This window comes from Cynocephalus volans, chromosome 6, assembly GCF_027409185.1.
Source record: "Cynocephalus volans isolate mCynVol1 chromosome 6, mCynVol1.pri, whole genome shotgun sequence".
NCBI lineage: Eukaryota > Metazoa > Chordata > Mammalia > Dermoptera > Cynocephalidae > Cynocephalus > Cynocephalus volans.
Genome location: NC_084465.1, coordinates 143183781 through 143203085, shown reverse-complemented (window position 1 = coordinate 143203085; position 19305 = coordinate 143183781). Strand labels below are relative to the sequence as shown.

The window sequence follows — 19305 nt, the reverse complement described above, 5'->3', positions numbered from 1 at the left end:
TTTCGGTCCTGGAGGTCACTAGTAGTATGAGCAGTGGTGATTCTTGTGCTAAAAACAGCATTTTCATACATCATGGTTCTTAAATATAAGCCAACTACCTTATCTGGCACACAACGGAAAAAATAATGGTGGTCTATTTTTTTACTAGAAAAGAACAACTGGTTAAGTTGGGCTTATTGACAGATGGTATATCTGTATCCTCAACTTTATGGCCATCAAGAGGACTTTCAAGAGTAATTTTGTCCACACACAGCTTTCTGAGTTTTGCCTTTGGAATATAACCCTTAGTGCTGTACGAAACACTAAGCTTGATTTCGCAACTACAAGCTCCTGACTTCAGAATTCCTTGCATTTCCTTTAGTTTAAAATGGATGGTTCTGTCACAATACTGTCACATAAGTTATGTAGTCTGGATAGTTAATGATTGTAAACCCACCGAGGGGAAAAACAACACCAAGTTAAGTATTAATAGTATGATCTCTCTGTTCTAATAGAGTGGAAAAAAGAAAATCTCAAACGGTGATGTAGAAATGCATCTCCACAGAGTGACTTTGCAAATGTTTCCAGGCATAACAGTGGATGCTAAACCTCTGAGCTGTAGAGTATTTTCAGTCATACCTGTGTTCTTGGACTCCTTCTTGCCATAAAATGATCCATGTGCCAAAGAGAAAAATTAGTAAGGAATTCAGATAAGGAAAGCAGGTTAGTACATACCCATTGGAAATCCCAAGTTTATCAACCCAAGTCACAGTGTTATCTCAGAAATGATGGTGGTGCTGGATGATTGTGCCGCCTGCTACATAGGAGACACAGATTCACATGAACTCCTGGAAAATGAATGACTTCCTTGGGGAAATGCTCAGTACTGGGTCAAAGCTGTCCAGCCCCTCATTCATCCCATAGGGGCTCTGTCCATGGCAAAGTCAAGCTCACAACCCTGAGTGAAGTTGCACTGAGAACTACCTTGAGATGTACTGGTTTACTGCTCTTATTTAATCCTAGGCAAATGCAAAAGACAGTTTGTTTTTTTTTCTTAAACAAGTGGGATGACATTTTTAGTGTCTACATAGCTTTGGTTAGGAAGCGGCTTAAAGGGTTTTGTGCTACTGAAGTGTGGGATAGGAGGGCATGGTGACAACTTAAGCACACACAGAAAACAGTAATATTAGGAAATGCAAGAAATAGGTAAATCTATGGCTATAGAGAGTAAATGAGAATCTGCTAAGAGGGAAAGGAGGAAGGGAGTCCTGGCATTCGAACACTGGCCATGGCACAGTGCTGATTAGGGCTAACCCAGTGTTCTTTCTGACTCCTCTCTGGTCAACAGCTTTCATTACCTTGTCCAATAAAAGAGAGCAGTGGCATTAAAAACTGAAACAAAGCACCCAAATCATTCCTGATAAAGGACATTGACCTTCAAACTCATCATGGTGGTTAGAATTGCAGAACGTCACAGCGCAGGCTAGCTCATCTCAACGCGGGAGTCCACAGGGCTTCAGACATGCTCTTGGCAGTTTCTTTGGCTCAGTGGGTACCTAGCTTCTTCCCTGGGCTTTCTCCAGATCATGGTTTTAAGATGCAGAGAAAGGCAACCCCTACATAGCGTCCCACTCTCCTTATTCCTTAGGGTTAATATTGACATAGTTGTAGAACTCCGTGGAATGGGAATTTGATGCTTTGAGCAAAAGCCCTGTATCCAGTCTGGGTATCTATGTGCTTGACTGTCCTTTCTGTATCTGTGAGGAAGCAAGTGAATGCCCCTAGGTGGCTTGTACAGGCTATGTCATTGGTGGGGGCCACCGGGAAGAAGATATGATGTGTCAGAGATACTGAGTCAGGCAGCTGCTCACCTGACATCCTCCCCAGGGAGTTTCCGACACTTGAACCTGATGGTAGAGGGAGAGTGATTGTGTCCCCTTACCCAGGAAACAGCAGGGTCTGAGCACGGTGTGGGCAGCAGGATACGGAAAACTGAGGATACACGCATGTTCCACCCTCTGGGCCAAAACCACTTTCCAAAAATACAATTCTTTTCACACATGGTAATGAGAAAACCTTTTTCCTCCTATTTAATCACCAAAGTGTTTCTGGTTTCAGGATTCATTTGAGGAAGATTATCTGATTTATAAATTCATAAATAAGATTGTCTTTCCATTTCATGGCTGGCAATCTGGAAACAATTTTACGGTTTAACTAAATTACTGCAACTGGAAACTTATGCAGCCTTCTCCCATAATGAAATGTTATGAAATACGTTTTAATGTGAAAGGGAAAAAAGAGAAATGCAGCGGAAGAAGAGAAATTAAACACAACCCCATCATCTCACTGCAGTGGCAATTTTGCATGATAATCATCAGAATATTAAAGATGCTTAGGCTGATTCTTGCCAATATCACTTGGTTTAAGGTATTACAGGACGGGCATAATAACTGTTGAAAAAGACAGTTTAAAAATGATTTCATAAACCATTTTATATCATCCCATAAACCATATTTATGTAATTAGTAAAAGAGTTCACTACTCGTCTAGTGCCAGAAGTCAGCCTGGATGAGTGGATCTTCTCAGGGCCCAAACATAATATTAATTAAAAAATTCAAGTCAGGGCCGAGCCCGTGGCGCACCCGGGAGAGTGCGGCGCTGGGAGCGCGGTGACGCTCCCGCCGCGGGTTCGGATCCTATATGGGAATGGCCGCTGCACTCACTGGCTGAGTGCCAGTCATGAAAAAGACAAAAAAAAAAAAAAAAAAAAATTCAAGTCAAATTCAGGGGAAGAGCTGATCCCAGTGATAAAGACCTACTGCTTCAAGCATCTTTCCTGCAAACCCCACGTCTGTCTGTGCAGATGAAGCAGATCGCATACTGCTGGTGGCCCGCTCTCTGTCTTCAGAGCATTAGGGAAAGGAAAAAAAAAAAAAAAAATCTGTGTTTAGGGGACTATTTTTAGCCAGTCACTCCATTTATAAAACTTTTTGATTCAAGTTTCACCTTCAACATTTTTTGTCTAGGGACTTTGTACTGACCAAGGCCTCATGAAGCCTGAATTAAATTCTTACCATTGTATATCTAAGCAAATTAATGGCTATTAAGAAACAAGTCAATGCCCTAACAAGTATGAGTCTGGCAATTCTCCTATAATGAATCCCAAAGGGTATGTTTTCAAATATCCAAAACGAGTTGGCTGAAACCAGCCAAATGAGCAGATGTGATTAGCCCCCAGTCAGAAGCATTAACCTTCCTAAACAGTTACTACTTTTGGAAACCGGTGGCACAGGAGAGTAACAACTACAGTAACCAGGGCCGGCAGTCTGAGGGTACCTAATAGGGAGTCCCTCAACTTGCTTCCAGTGCTAATATCTTGTGATTTTTTTTTCTGTTCCTGCTCATTCCCTCTCATCTCTCTCCTCCCAGAAAGTGATAAATGGTCAACGACAGAATCAACCCATATTTCTGAACACTTAATATGTGCTAGGTGCTGTGTTAGCTGCTGCAGACACAGCAAGGAACAAGTATCATCATTACCAAGCAGTGCCTTCCTTTTGCAATGTCATTTATTTTTCTTTTCTGGGAGAGATCTAACTGAACTAAAACCCTTTTATCTTAGCAGTGCTGAAGGCATTTCCCAGAACTGAATAGTGAACAGGTTTAAAGTTAGGCTGTGCCCTTGTTTGTTCATGTCCTGATTCTTTGGTATGAGGGAAAAAAAAAAATCAAAGTAATTAAAGACACTGTTTTCACATGAGATCAACAAAACACTGGAATTCAAATGATCTGCATTTGTGGTAAAGCTTCAGATATGACTCTGGACAATGATCTTTCTATTTCTGCCCAAAGTTAACCTATTGGTGAAAAGGCTGTATAGCTAAAGATATTGTCCCAAAAACTCCCAATAAATTTAACTTCTCATCAGAACTTCTAGATTTATTGAGGAGACACTGAAGTTGGTGATTGAAGGCTGCTCTTTCTCCCACGCCCTTTGCTCGTGGAGTGAGCGGGAAGACTGGATATACTCTGTCTTCCCCATTGCTACTTCAGTCCATCGGTCTGTCTAACATCTCACATCTCCCCTGCTTCTCACTACATGTGGGTTATTTTAAGGACTCTAGCTGCGATTCTGAATGTGATGGAACCACCAGAGAGGTCTGAACTGAGATGGGACATAAGGGAACTTGCATTTTAACAGGATCACTCTGGTTTCTCTGTTGGGAACAGACATAAGATGGGCGAGGACAGAGTGGGAAGACCTCTTAGAGGCCATTGCGGAAGACTGGGTGAGAGGTGGTGGTGACCAGGACCAGGGGGCAGCTGTGGGTTCAGCAATGGCTAGAGTCGGGATCTAACCATATTCTCTGGGTGTCCAAACATAGGGTGGGAGAGACAGCAATCAAGATGACACCCAGGTTTTTGGTCTAAGTGACTGCATGAATGAGGTTGTCATTACCTGAGATGGGGAAGACAGAAGTTCATTTTTGAACATGCCGAATTCGAGGTGACTAACAGCTACCCAAGGGGAGATTAAATCTCCACTCACAAGTCACTCAATGTCTCTGAGTCTCAGTTTCCTCAACAGTCAAACTGGGATAACAACTGCCTTACTTATCCCTAAGGTTGTCATCCGACAGAAACATGGGAAATGAGGGCAAATGAGAATGCACATGCAGGAACTTCCTAACCTGTAAATCATTATGGATGTGTAAGGATTCATTGTATCCCTTCAAATTCACTCATTCAACAAACATATCTTGGTCATCAACCATGTGCCAGGCATAGTTCAAGGTGCCGGGAATATAGTGGTGAATGAAACAAAGGGCTTGTCCTCATGGAACTTATATTCTAGGGGCTGAAGGTAATGGTACAATAAACTAAATAAAGAAACATATATATATATATATAGGTATGCATATATTATTTATGTATTTAATTATACCTGTTATATATGTGTGTGTATGGCTGCGGTTGGGGGGGTATTGCAACTTCAAATATGGTGGTCAGGAAAGGCCTCCCTGAGTTGATGGAATTTGGGTAAAGCCCTGAGGGTGGAGAGGAGTCAGTCAGGTAGAGGTTTGGTGGGAGGATACACAGACAGAAGAAACAGCAAATCAAAGTCCCCGAGGCAGGAAAGTTGCTGACAAATTCAAACACAGGAAGCTAGAGAACACGGAGTTTAGGGAAGGTACAAAGCCAAATGGACTCTCAGGAGGTGGAGGAAACGGGGTCTCAGAAGACTCCCACTCCTTGTTACATTGGGGTATCCATTCTCCTTACACCCTCCACCCAAAGAATATCACGTCTGAAATGTGACCCAACTTAGGATTCTAGTATTAGACATTTTTCTAGTTGGAAAGGACTGATAGGCCCCATAGATCTTCCCATTCTGGTACTATGATCTTGACTGAAGAAAAAAAAAAAACAACGGGGTGGGGTGGGGGGCGGGGTTGTGTGTGTGGCAGGCCTGGCAAGTGGGGCCAAGGTCAGCTGCTCCCAGGCCTGGTGTTCCCAACATTCCTAAAGCACACAGTCCATTTCCAGGTTCTGACAGTGTTCTGCCCGGCATAGCAAACGCACTTGGGAAATGCTCCAGGTAGCCTTAATCTATCTCCCAATTCACTTCTGTGCAGGCCGTTCTGCCTGGGACCAGAAACTGGTCCCAAGTCAGGGACGAGGTCACAACAATCTCGCAGATCCAAATGACCAGCACAGCTAGATGGCTTCAAAGTTTTATGTCAATAAGACTCATTTATAGAGAACTTTCCAGTTCCCAAAGTGATTTTCTAGCTATTTTCATTTCAACTGCATAGAACCTTGAGAGGTATTAGTTCCCATCCCCTTATTACAGTGAAGGACACTGAGGCTTGGCGAGGCAGGGATTTTCCTGGGGAAATGTCGAGAATTAGCCTGCAGACTCCCCATCCAGCTTTGTCCGGGAGTGGCTCTGGGCTGCCACCCGTGGTGACTCAGCGGCTGGGCGAGGCACTTCCTGCTGGCTCTGCTGGGTGCCCAGAGCCTCCTCTCCCCAGGGCAGGCCTATACCCTGCCTTATGAAATCACCTATTCTGCATCTTCTTTCTCTTCCCTGAGGGTAATCGTTAATATCCATGCTCTGGAAGTGACATGTCATTTTTTGTACAGGTACAAGCTGGTAGGAATAGCTGTTCATTCATGTGACGGGCTACCTGAACATGGGGCCTATAATTTACCTTCAAAGGAGAGAAGGTGTCAGACACTGAGAAGGACGGTGTCTTGAGTGATCCTCAGGTGGCTGTGGAAATAAGCTCCCCATGCCCACCTGCTTTTGATCGGATGGACTCAAAAGAAATAAGATAGTGATGCTTAGGAAAAAGACGAAGATATTTGCTATAGTTGGCCTCTCTAGTGTGTTTTATTTTTATTTTGGTCTTCTTGGTTACTTGTCATTGTTGGGGCAGGTAGGGACACACTAGCATCTGTACAAAGACAAAAAGTATTGAGACAGCATGGTAGTCTCACATGTGAACATCATTTGGCTAGAGTTGCTCCAGCTGCCAGACCTTCGGGAAGTCTCCTCCCCCTTCCCTTTCTGTAAAGTCAGGGATTAAGACACAGTGTTCTCTAAGATCTCTTTAGCTCTGAGGATGGACAAGGAGGAACAGGAGGTGTTTACTGGTAATACGAGATGGCCCTACGTGAGTGTAGTGGGCAATACAGACTTTTTAAGATCTGCCGTTTTTGAAAGTTAGAATTAATGCTTGGACCTGACTATATTTTTGAATCACTTCATTCATGAAAATAAAGTCCAGGATTAAAATAAGGACAAGTGTAATCTCTAAGATCTCCACTGGACAAAAGGACAGCTAATCACAAGAGAGGCTAATCTATGGCCTGGGCATCATGAGCACCTGGGATTATCTAGCCAAAGGCTACCAGACGAACCCCATCTAGAGTGACAGCCATGGTGATCTGCACTGAGCTGACCTTGCGATGTTCTGAGGAGGCTGAATCTGCACCTAAACTCTTCTCTTAGCAGAGGTTCTAGTTGCCCAAGAAAGGGAGTTATCTGAGTCTCACAGTATTTAGTTTTTCTGGTTTAGTTTCTCGTTTCAGACTTAAGGCTTCTGACTGGCAGCACCTTGTGAATATTCAAAGGACATACAGAGGCGCATTTAATGTCTAATTGGTGACAGCTGATGACTTTTCCTTTTGAGAAATTGGTTTGTTTAAAGCAGCACAGACCTTGGGGCAGTCATTCCATTGGTATTTTTTGACAGAATATCCCTGGTTAGATAGTGCAGGGCTATCTTCATAAATCTGTCAGTTGGTCAAGCGTGTTTATCAGACATCTGTTGCCCGAACTCAGCAGTCTAAGGGATGACTAACCAATGTTACTTATCCAAGAAGTTATAGTCCTGTGAATGAGGTAATAATTCAGTTTATTGATTTCTGAGACTGGCAAAACATCATATGGAGATATCATTTTTATAGGTAGCGTAATGGTAGAAATAGAGCAAATTTTGGATGGAGACCAGTCTGCCTTCCCGGATGATAACTTTTCATTATGTACATGCCTTAAATTCTAGACCATCTCAAAGTTCTTGTGAAGGCTCCCAGACCAGTATAACTTTGGGAAAGTACTCCCTTTTCTGAATACATAGCAATTACTGTCTGTTTCACTTCTTTGGCATTAATTATGTACAAGCAGTCCCCACATTATCACATTATGGCAGGCTTGAAATTGAAAAGTTGTACTTGTACTTTCATTGTTTAGAACTTGGAATAAATGGTGGTTGGATTTCCAGCTGGCCCACAGAAGGCTCTTTAACCTACAATATATTATTAATCCTATCTTTGTTCCTCACTGTTTTCAAGGAAAAGCGTGTCCTGGCTTCCCAGCTGGACTTGGAGATGTTGGGAAGAGACCTCTCCCCGAAGCACATGCCCCCTTTCTTTCTCCCTGCTTCACTGGGATACAATGTTACTCTCGGGATGACAAGGACGGCCTCCCAGGCATTACCAAAGCCAAAAGAAATGTCAAGAACGAAATCCTGTCGTTGAGGTTGTTCCTCCAGAACAGGTATTTAGTAGGTCATCATAGTTCAGAAGCTTTCTGTACTTAACTGTGGCATAGCTCATATGTTTATATTAAGCTTTTAATGTTTTCTGACTGTCTTCACGGTTTATGTTCCTTGTGTACGGGGACCACATGTAAGTTTCTTTGTATTCAGCAAAGCATCCAGTCCACAGCTAAGCACATAAGAGAAGCTCAATAAACGTTTATCGACCCATAATTAGAACTACACTGAAAAGCAATTCAGACAAGAGCTGAATCAATCAGGCACTATTAAGCATCAAAACAGATAACTGAATCATTTCAGCCATACCTGGTGAGGTGTCTTTATGATCAATCACACAGCTCAGATACAGTTTTAAAAGGATGCCCTAAACCTGGCTTGCCCCTGGATCCAAGAAAATGTGCAGTCCTGACTACTATCTTAAATGGATTTAAAAATGTCTTTCATACTCTAAACATTCTAATTTGGATCTTTACGCCCAATTAATTCCATTCTCTGTTCCCACTTAGTTTTACTCTCTCACTCTTGCTCTCCTTATATACTTTCTAATATTATAGTCAAAAATGTCTCTCCCTGCTTCCTTAGGCAGTCCCTTGTTCTGGCCACCTCTGTGTATTTATTTCCCTGTTGAGTAGCATTTAGTAGAGTGCTTTGCTCAAAGTAGGAACTCTCGAGCACTTACTATATCCCGGGCACAGCTCAACGCACTTGACTGTAATGAGTTGTCCCACCTCATGAGGTTGATACTGTTATTATCTCTATTTTACAGCTGAGTCAGTGGAGGTGGGACAAGGTTCGGTCGTTTGCCAAAGGTCTCCACTGTTAGCAATCTTATAACTGGGATTTGAACCCAGGCACTCTGGCTTTGAAGTCCACTACAAATTACTGCCTCTCAATAAATGGTTGGTAAAACAGCACCTTCTGTCAATAATGAGTGGCTTTACCAAGAGGTATAGAACAAGATTGAGGTAATAACGGCCATGATCCATATCTTTTCAATGTCACCATTTACGCTGCTTGAGCACGAGGCGTTCTTTCCCTCCTCTATTTCATTAATTGGAAAAAATCCAAATTTCCTTTAGAGCAGCGTTCCTCACCAGAGGTATTTTGCCCCTGGGGGAACATGTGACAAATGTCTGAAGACATCTTTGATTGTCATGACTAGGGCAAGATTGGGGGCTAGTTTGCTATTGGCTTCCCGAGGGTAGAGGGTGGAGATGCTGCTAAATATCCTACAGTGGCCGGGACAGCCCTCCACGACCAACCGTCAAGCCCAGCTTGTCAGCAGTGCAGAGGTTAAGAAACCCTGCTTGAGACAGATGCCCGGCCTTAACGACTTAGGAGATCGCTCATGTGGCTCATTTTTGACTATACATGCAGGAAAGGATTAATTAAAAAATGAATCATTCTTTTTTGACCATTCAGGCTCACTGCTCTCTAGCAGGATAAAGCATAGTTTAGAAAATCTTCAAAGGTCTGCCAGTCACAGCAAACATTGGTAAAGACATAAATCCTAATGTAGACTTTCATTCAATCAACTGTGAAACCAAGGATCCATTCCACCCCTCAAAGCTACCAATACAATAACATTTAATTCTCATAAAATGAGAAAGGGATATAAAATGATTAAAAACAGACATAAGCTACCAGTTAGCATGCAGGCTTCTTCCTCTACACAGCTGTGTTCTTTCCGCTTCTTTCTGACTGTCCAAAGGCAAGAGGTTCTGCTCTCTAAGCCTATGAAGTCTTAGAAATCATAACAGGATTTCATGTGGCTTCTCTTTTTCCAGATACAGGTACCCAAACAGGGCAAGAATTTGCTCCCCTGTATGACTCTTTATTAGGTTGTTGAATTATAGCTGCTGTAGGTGCAGAATAGTATAAAAATATGATCTCAGTTCAAGTTTACTGTGTCTTGAAAAATCATATTCCATTTGGAGGAATCTGTTACACATTTGGAAGGAGAGCTATTAGTCGCTTGGCAATGAGCACCCTTGAAGTTTGAATGTTATTTCGATAAAGACATTTTACATTATACGATCTAAGCTATAAATAGAAAATAGCAAAACGTAAATGTCTTAGAATTTTATAATTCTTAAGGGCTGTTTTATGTGCCATGAATAGAAATAATGATGCCGTTCAATGAAGTAATGAAGTAATTTTATAACCTAGGGAAGACAGAATCTTATGCTCTAAGCCATCTGTCACACACTGTCTCCCTCGGCCGTCTCTCACAGTCACTCAGACCTGCTCTCTTCTTGGAGTCCCAGCTGAGGGGAAGTCCTCCGGGTAAAGCCACCTCATATCTCAAAATTGTTTTCTTTCTAGAAGCTCAGACATGAGAACTGTTGTCCTGAAATCAAAGTGGTTGTGATCTGCTACTCTACCCCAAAGTTCATGGCCTCCTTGGGAGAACCCCACCATCACATATGTTATACTGTATACTGTACACTGTCTTTCCCAGGTCTTCTTCTAGATATAATTTGTCATCACTGGATGCTTACTGAAGCATCTTTAAAAAGAAAGGAGATGCCAAATTCATTAGAACAAGACACAACTATTATAAAAATCAAGATTAAATTAGTCTTTAGTCTTCAGCTCTTCATTTTCAAGTCAACAGAGCTTTTATAAAATCATGCTCCTTCAAAAAAGCTACCATTGGACGTCTCCTGAGTATGGATGTGAAAGCAAGAAAGCTTTCTCTGATTTCTAACGTCCTGCAGCTATTTGGGCTATTATATTTAAGTGCTCCTCACAACAGCAATGTGAAGCCTGCAGTGTCCAAAAGAAAGCATAGCTGCAGATTTCTCAGTCTCCCTCCTGCGTTTTTGTAGCTTCACATCTTGGATATAAAATTTCACTTGAGAGTCTCATATAAAAAGCACTCTCAGATTTATTTGCTTTTTAATATTATGAAATTGCAACAGAAATTGGTTTGGCACTTTATAGGGCTTTGTACTCATGAGGTTAGGCTTTAAGGGGCTGAAGACTCTTGAACAATACTTACGCAGATTAAATATTTCTAAAATAACATCACGGTATAGGCGAGACAATGGACTATAATTTTGTGCTCCAGTAATTGTTTCTGGTCCTTTGGTTTTTGTATTTCTCTTTGACATAATACTCAGATGCATTTTTTGAAAATAAAATCTACCAAGAATGTTCTCTTCTTTCTTTTCCTAGTTCTGCATAATTGTGCTAATATACTAGCTAGGGAAGTTATATTTTAAATGGCAGGTATATATTTAGCAGCATAATTATGCAAATTCTACTGAGTTTATGATGGTAAATATCCTTTAGGAGCAGTTACTTAGCACCCTGTCTTGAAACAATCTTTGCAGGATTCTGATTGAAATGCTGGGAATTTGCTCCTGAATTTAGTTCTCTGTGAAGGTGGGCCTCGTAGTTCTCACTCACATTGGGTAGAATATTGCACAGTGGTGAAAAGTATGAATTCTTTAATGGATCTGGACATTTTAGGCCACTTACTGGCTTAGTGACCTTTGGCAAGTTACTCAACCTCTCTGAGCCACAGTTTTTGCATCTGTAAAACAGGGATGATGATAGTACATACTTCACTGGGTTGTCATGATTGTATCATATGATATATGGAAACTATATAATATGGGGGTAATTCAAAAAGTTCATGGAAAAATTCATGAAATCCTTTAATTCTATTTTCCCACCAACTTTCTGAAGTACCCTCCTATAGTGCTTGGCTCATAAAAGGCTTTCAATAAATGATAGCTGCCAGCCACATCCTTCCTCTTCAAATGCAGTACTTCATTTCAGCCTAGTCACCAAGCTCTCCAAGAGTTTGGGGTCAGGTTCAGATTGGTAGTTGGAAAGGAGAAAGCACGGCTCAAGCCCCCATTCTTCACTTTCTACCTGTCTAGATAACAATGGGGAGGTGGGTGGGAGCTCTGAGAGCAGAAATTCCAGACCCCAGTTCATTTTACTAGAGAATTCACGTTTGTCATGTGCCTGGGTTGAGTTAATGGGGGTGTTCAGGTCTTTCAGTAATAGCCACTCTAAACGTAGAGGGTCTGCGTGTGTACATGTCTGTGCACGTGTATCTGTGTCTCTGCAAGTGTATATGTGTGTAGGGCTACGGGAGAGTGGAATCTAGCCAGCCCACATACACACAAGCACTCCAATTCCATCCTTCAGAGGTAAGTTGATTAACAGGTGAGGAGTCACCTTGGTAAGATGTGTAGGATAAAATTCTTCCTCTGCTATTTCACATTTCAGGGAAGGAAAAATGTGACAACGTAAAATTATACTCTTCATTACAATCATAGGTCATAATATGACAGTGATAATGACAGTGTATTTTAGGTGAACATTAATCTTTTTGGTCATTTAAAAAAATATTTGTTATTCTGGAAATACGATAATTTGGATTTTCTAAAAAGGTTTCTAACATGTAAAACAGAAATCCATAGAACTTTCTAAGTTTTGGTAAAATGGAAGTCTCTGAGATGGGCAAATTCTTCCTAAAAATGGAGTGGAGGCCCTGCAAGAAAACTGATGGTAATGAAAGCTGAGGGCCTTGAAGACTTTGATCAGAGAGCCGTAGAGAAAGACTATACAGATCAGCAGAGGGCCGCTTGGTTTTGTTCTCTCCCATAACCACATCCCTTAAAAAAGGGGTTTAGTGATGTTTATTAAGTTGTACACATGTGGTACATGCGTGACATGGAGTCAGGTGTTGGAAAGGAGGCAGACACCTCGTTGGCCAAAACATGCCTGGAACCCAGGAGGGCAAAACTGTTTAATATGATCACAGTGGAATCGAGCTCTCGATTCTCTTCCACCTACAGGGTGGGTCAGTGTGGGAGGTGGGGGCATGGTGGAGAAGATGGATTCTGGCTCTCAACATTGTATCCTGGAGAAGATTGTTCTTACTGTTTCCTGGACTAAATTCTTATGGCTCTGAGTCCTGTCCTCTCAGTGGTATACCCTTTCCCAACCAGCCCCTTTCAGCCCACTGCAGGGGATGAGTCTGCACATATTTCCAAGCCTTACAACATGTCTTGGTAGATTCCTCTCTAGTTGTGACTCTGGTCTGTTTCAACGAGCCACTGTGAGTGTTTATCACATACCCCTTAGCTGTCCGTGGTTATAAGAAGAGTCCCTTTCTTTGTTTCTTAGAATTTCACTTCCTAAGGACTTTGGAAAAAAGAGAATGAATGCTATTTTCCAATCCTTAATTTTTCTTAGTTCTACACAACCTATCCAGTCACTGCGGCTATTTTTCTAGCTGCGTGAGAGTTAGAATTTGTTGTTGCGTTAATGACCTCAAAACTTCCACATTCATTGTCTTTTCCATCCTGAAACCTTTCTGCTGTGATATTCCCTATGACTGAACAAATAAGCAAGGACAGCCCTTTCATGACAAAAATTCTGCTAAAGGGGACAGGGATTTCTGAGCTGTGTATGAAAACAGTAAGGTAGACAGTTCACATTCCATTCACAATTTTGGCCTTCTTTTCATAAGGTTGTGTAATAGTAAGTGATATTACCATTTTTAGTGAGGAGCAGAGATTCTAAAAAGGGACTGAGTAAGTGAATATCTGGATCTTACTTTTCATACCCCTTCTGAATTCATATACAACAACAGGCAAAATGCTTAACCTCTTTTAGACTCAATTTTTTAAATTAGATTTCTATGATTATAATTATTATGGTGACTTCCTTCAACCAATTCAGGCAGGCTAGAGAAATTCTCTCTGAACTTTGGAGGATTTTCAAGATATAGTAGGAAGGTTCTGGACTGGTAAATTATAAAATACACATATTTAAAAAGAAATTTATATATCCAGAGTATCTCATTCTCTAAAAAATTTTGCTGATTTCAGCACCACTCACGAATAGTATTAAATCTAAACAATTCTATTTTCATGCAAATTTACATTTTATCATCCTAGAAGACAGTGACACACACAATTCTTGCCACTTCCCACAACTAGATGAGAAAACAGAATTGCATTCCACCAGGAAGAGTACAAATTGCCATTTCAAATAGTTTAAAACTTGAACCACACCCTCCTTATTCTCAGTGCCAGATCAATTATGATAATCTCTTGATCTATTTGTCCAAATGGTTTCTGCTAATTACAATTTTCTTCCAAATTATTTAGATTTAGATTACTGATAATGCTCTTAGGACCACACTCCAGAGGTCAGCAGGACTCATTGCTGTTGATGGAATACCTGTCCCCTTTAACAAAGCTGTCAGCCTGCCTCACTTAACCCCCCCGATTTAGAAATTCTTTGCAGACAAGGGTGACTTCTGATGCCACCCTGTCCTCTGCAGCACCCAGCGGGCATGCTGCACAAGGCTAGTGCTTAGTCGCTTGTCCTCTTGCTTTGACCTCTGGAGAGCAGCCCTCAGTGACACCAGGGGGACAGACCACCCTTGGCCACCCTCACCACGTCTTACCTGGTCTCTCTATCTTTGGGTATTGTCGCAGTGCTGTAAGCAAAAACTTGCTTCTCAACTAGTGGCGGGCCGAGGTCCACAATGCTGGATAATCCTGGAGTGGTCCGTGGCTTTTCGATATACACCAAGGTGCCCGGCTCCTTTTTGAAGGACTGACGGCTGGGCGAGGCCCGGTCTGGCTGCAGAGTGTGAGGGGGCCCGTGGGCATTGTAATGCGGGTGCATGTCTATCATTCTCAGGTCACCGACTCGGTGAGGAGAGGCAGGGGGCGTTTTGGAGCCCAGAGTAGGCAAATGGCTATCTGGATATTTTCTTGATTTCTGTCTGTACAGTGACTGCTCCATGTGCATTTCTGCTTGCAAAGAGGGGTTACAATAAGCACTGGCCGACCGAATCGCTGTGCGGTGATATGCAATGATGTGGTCAGGGACATCTAGCGGGTGCCCACCGTGGGACGAGGCTATGCTCATCCGTCCCTCGTGATAAAGGTAAGGATCGGCATAGAAACCCTCATTTCTGTACATCGCCATGTTTTTGCCACTCATGTCTTCATCTGGCTTGACATCTCTCCTTTCTAAAATGGCGCTTGGGCTCGGTGAGATGGATCTGGAGACCGGCAGGCTGGAAAGTCTGTCCCTGGGAATGGTGGCATTGCCAGGAACCACCATGGGGCGGGTGCCCCCATAAGGAATTCTGGATGGGGAGGGAGGCATGGAATGGGGCACGGGAGTGGAGGGTGGAGAATTGGGAATGGCATGGGGCGGATGAGCTGTGGATCCAGGTCGAGAGGCCCCAGGGCCATCTCCTCTTGCATAAACAATTTCTCTCTGCATCTGAAAACAAAACAAGGAATTAGAAAGTCTTCTTTGATAGTCACATTCTTAGAGAAGTCTCAGTGTGACCATGTGGCGTCCCCAGTGTAGGAGTCTGGATAAAACCCGTCCCCTGCAAGATGTCTGTAAACTAATCCCTGGAACCGTGTGTTCCCTTACATGGCAAAAGGGACTTGACAGATGTGACAAAGTTAAGGACACTGGGATGGAGAAATCATTATCCAAGTGGGCCCAGTGTGGAAGAGGGAGGCGGGAGGCAGGAGGGTCAGAGTCGGGGGCTGTGAGCACAGAAGCAGAGTCATGAAGAGATCAGAAGGTGCTACACTGCTGACTTTGAAAACGGAGAAGACACTGTGAGCCAAACAAAGAATGCAGGAAGCTTCTAGAAGCTAGAAAAAGCAAGGAAATGGGTTCTCCCGTAGAGTGTCCAGAGGGAGTGTGGCCCTGAAGATACGTTGATGCTGGCCTGTGAAACCCATCTCGAACTTCTGACCTCCATGACTGTAAAAGACTGTAGGATAATAAATTTGTGGTGTCTTAAGCCCCTAAGTTTGTGGTAATTTGTTATAGCAACCACAGGAAACAAACACTCATAATGTAGTTCAATGTTGTGAGGTCTGAGGAAAAAGTAGTGCAGTGGTTTAAATTTTGAGGTCATAGCTTCTTAGAGACACTTAATCAATATAGATCTAATGTATAAACAGGGCCAAAATTATTATATTATAAAATTAAAGTTTTCTAAAACTTGTCCTGGGCACATTTTTCCATCCTAAGCCCAGGGAAACAGTAACCATCTTTCCAAGCTGATACAATCTAGGGACATGAGCAGCGAGAGAAAGGAGGTGCACCTGGGAAAACGTGGAAGTTCCATTCATCCATCAATTTCTGGCAGCTGGCTGGTGTGGGGATCCAGAACCTTGACCTTGGAATGACAACACCGTGCTCTAATCAACCAGCTAGCCCTTCACCCACTCTTTACTGGAGCCTCTGAGAAACCAGTGCCGAGAGCTTGGGGGGAAATAATGATTCAGGAGATCACAGTGCAATTATAGGCAAAACTCCCAGCGGAGAGGACAAGGGATAGGAAAAAGGGAATCCCAAGCATGGAGGGAAGAAAGGATCCTAACAGCATGCCCTCAGGGGCAGCCACGTGGTGACAAGGAACCTGCTGGAGCAGGCTGCTGTGAACTGGAGCTTCAGGCCAGGCAGGCTGGACTTCTGGGCAGGTCATTACCACCCAGTACAGAAGTGGGGACTCCCATGGGGTCTTCCATTAGCTCTCCTTTTGGAGAAACAATGACCAAAGAATCAAGTTAGTGGGGAAAGGGAAGACAAATTTGTAATTTGCAACTACACTACTGTGTTTAGCAAGGGGCAGAATGAAAAATACAAATGAATTCAGAATATGAATATTTGATACATCTTTTGCTTTGGTCAAGACCCAAGAGGGAAATGCCCACTGAGATTCTCTGAATGGCTACGAGGGAAGAGACAGACAGCCCTGGCCCACTCTTCAAGTTCTGTTTGTGCTATCACAGGAGCCTGTGTACCCTATCCTGACTTCCAGGAGATGTGAGGGACAAAAGGTATAAAGGATTGGAGAGTGCATGAGGTAGGAGAATGAGCAGAGAGGAGGGGGCGTGAGCGAACAAGAATCAAGATGAGCCGCCCAGAGACCCCTGGTGTGGGTGATGGGGTGTGGAGCCAGGGCAAATGTTGGAATCCTGTCGACATCGCCAGTTGTCTAGCTCTTAATCCTGTTCGTGATGCCAATAGTAAAGCTAGGCGACCATGCTAGTTGTCAGGCTCTTTTACCTGCTGGTAATCCTGCCGACTGGGCCGATTGTTGAGCTAGGGCTGGGTCTGGAGCTCCCAGACCCCCTCAAGCCCGTTCACAGACTGGGTCACAAACCCTTCACACGCCAGGCTGGGTCACCAGACCCCTCACACACAGGTCTATGAACTAGGTAACCAGCCAAAAGGTCCCTGGAAGCCATAGGTTGTAAAGCATGGCTGCACAGGGCGGACGCCCGAGGCAGACGCCTGCCCACCTGCTTTACTAAAACTACTCACTTTCTCTCTCTCCCTCTCTCTCCCTTTTCCCCTCGCCAAGAACACAAGAATAGCAACAAAACTAAAAAGATACATTGCTGCTCACGCGCACTAACTCCACACACACACACACACAATTTGCTTACAAAGCATGTGCTAAAACCACAGCCAATGGGACCCAAGGTGAGGGCCCTGACCAAACTATTCTATTTTCCCAACATGGGGGAAGAAAGGAGAAAACATAGAGGCAACATAAGGTTGAAAATCAAAGAGTCCAGTGTCCTGCATATGGACTGATTCCTCATCAATATTTACCATGCGCTTGCTAAGAGCCAGGTAGTATTCTAGGATACAGTTTGGAACAAGCCCCCAAGTTCTCACCCCGGAGAGGGTAAGTTCTTTTGTGCACCTCATAGATGACAATACAGGGTAAGAGCCAGAGGGACCCCAGGTCCCTGATCTTTCCTCTGGAAGGAATTTTACATATTATGGTGGATTTCCTAATGAAAGTGACCAATTAAAAGCACAAACAAGGGTTGGCCAGTTAGCTAAATCAATAGAGCGCGGCACTGATAACACCAAGGTCTAGGGTTCAGATCCTGTACTGGCCATCTGCCAAAAAAAAAAAAAAAGTGCAAACGGTGCAAATATGGAGTAACAAATGGATCCCTTTGAGAGTACATCACCCGAGCACCATTGAATTGGCTCAGCTCCCATAGGGACCAACTGTTTCTGGGGACCCCAGAGTATTCAGGCTCCTGACTCACAAGTACAATCTTGTCTCCACTGCCCCCACCCACCTCCCAACACACACAGTGTTCCCACCGCAATAGGCTATCTCTAAACCTAACGTTGTGATATCCTCAAGCTGTCCCCCACCCCTAGAGCTCTCTACCCCTGCCTTTGTGGATCCATGCTTAAGCTAGGCTCAAGGTCAGGCTCCAGGTGCCCTGCACAGCCCCGCCCTGACACTCCAGCCCACGCAGTCCGCTCTCTGCTCACTTGACATGACTCAGATGCTCAGTATCTTAGACCAGGAGGGCCAGTCCCAAGATCTCTGTGTGATAATACACCTGATGCTCATTCCAAAATGGCTGGAGCAACCATGTGACAGGTTTTACAGCAGATCAACATAGATCCTCTAAAAACATCTTTTCCACTGTCTTCCACAATTTAGGGTTCAATAAGAAGAAAGGCAGGGCTCAGTGGTAAGCAGCACAGGGCACCCCAGGTCATGGAGTACAAGAGGGACTGGCTCGGCCAGCAGAGGCTGTCCAGCCAAATTTCCCACCAATCAGCCCACACAATGCAATAATTGAGCAAAATAAACTTCAAGATAAATGAATCACATCGACTCAAACATGCCACTATGAATTAAGCATGACATGGTGCCCAAGGCAAATCAGGTACAACAAATGGTAGGTACCACTGTCATTATTGTTATTAACTTTTTAAAAAGAGGATTTCTAATGTCTGGAACCCACTTGGGATGAGCAGGTGTCCTAACCAGCTCGGTCACGATTCTCTGTTCTCTTTTTTGGCTTCAGATTATAACTCAATTTGGGGGATCCTGACCAAACACGGCAGACACCTGCCTCTTTCTGGCAAGAGAGTAAAAAGAGACATCAAGATTCTGGGGACTATAGAACTGTCTAGAAGGATAAAGAATATTAATGAGGGGCTGGCTTGTTAGCTCCGTGGGTTAGGGTGTGGTATTATAATAGCAAGGTCAACACACACACACACACACACACACACACACTTAATGAAAGGAAAATGTAAAATTAACTTTAATTAATGAAAAGTTCAGTAAGTTTCTTTTAAAACAGCAGAGGTATCTGCATAAGTATGTGAGAAACATGTTTGGTGATTTGGAAAGAAATGGTTAGGAAGTACATTATATAAATAATTTAAAGTAAAAAATTAATAAACC

At 43.2% G+C, this 19305-nt stretch overlaps 1 protein-coding gene across 11 annotated transcripts in view; it reads right to left on the bottom strand.

The window, feature by feature from the left end:
- Nucleotides 1–19305, bottom strand: part of KIAA1217 (KIAA1217 ortholog) — a 296465-nt gene that overhangs the window by 45144 nt on the left and 232016 nt on the right. For all 11 annotated transcript variants that reach the window (XM_063100372.1, XM_063100373.1, XM_063100371.1 and 8 more), the window contains one exon: nucleotides 14488–15320. In XM_063100372.1, the coding sequence (XP_062956442.1) occupies nucleotides 14488–15320 (833 nt within the window). The remainder of the gene's footprint in view (nucleotides 1–14487; nucleotides 15321–19305) is intronic.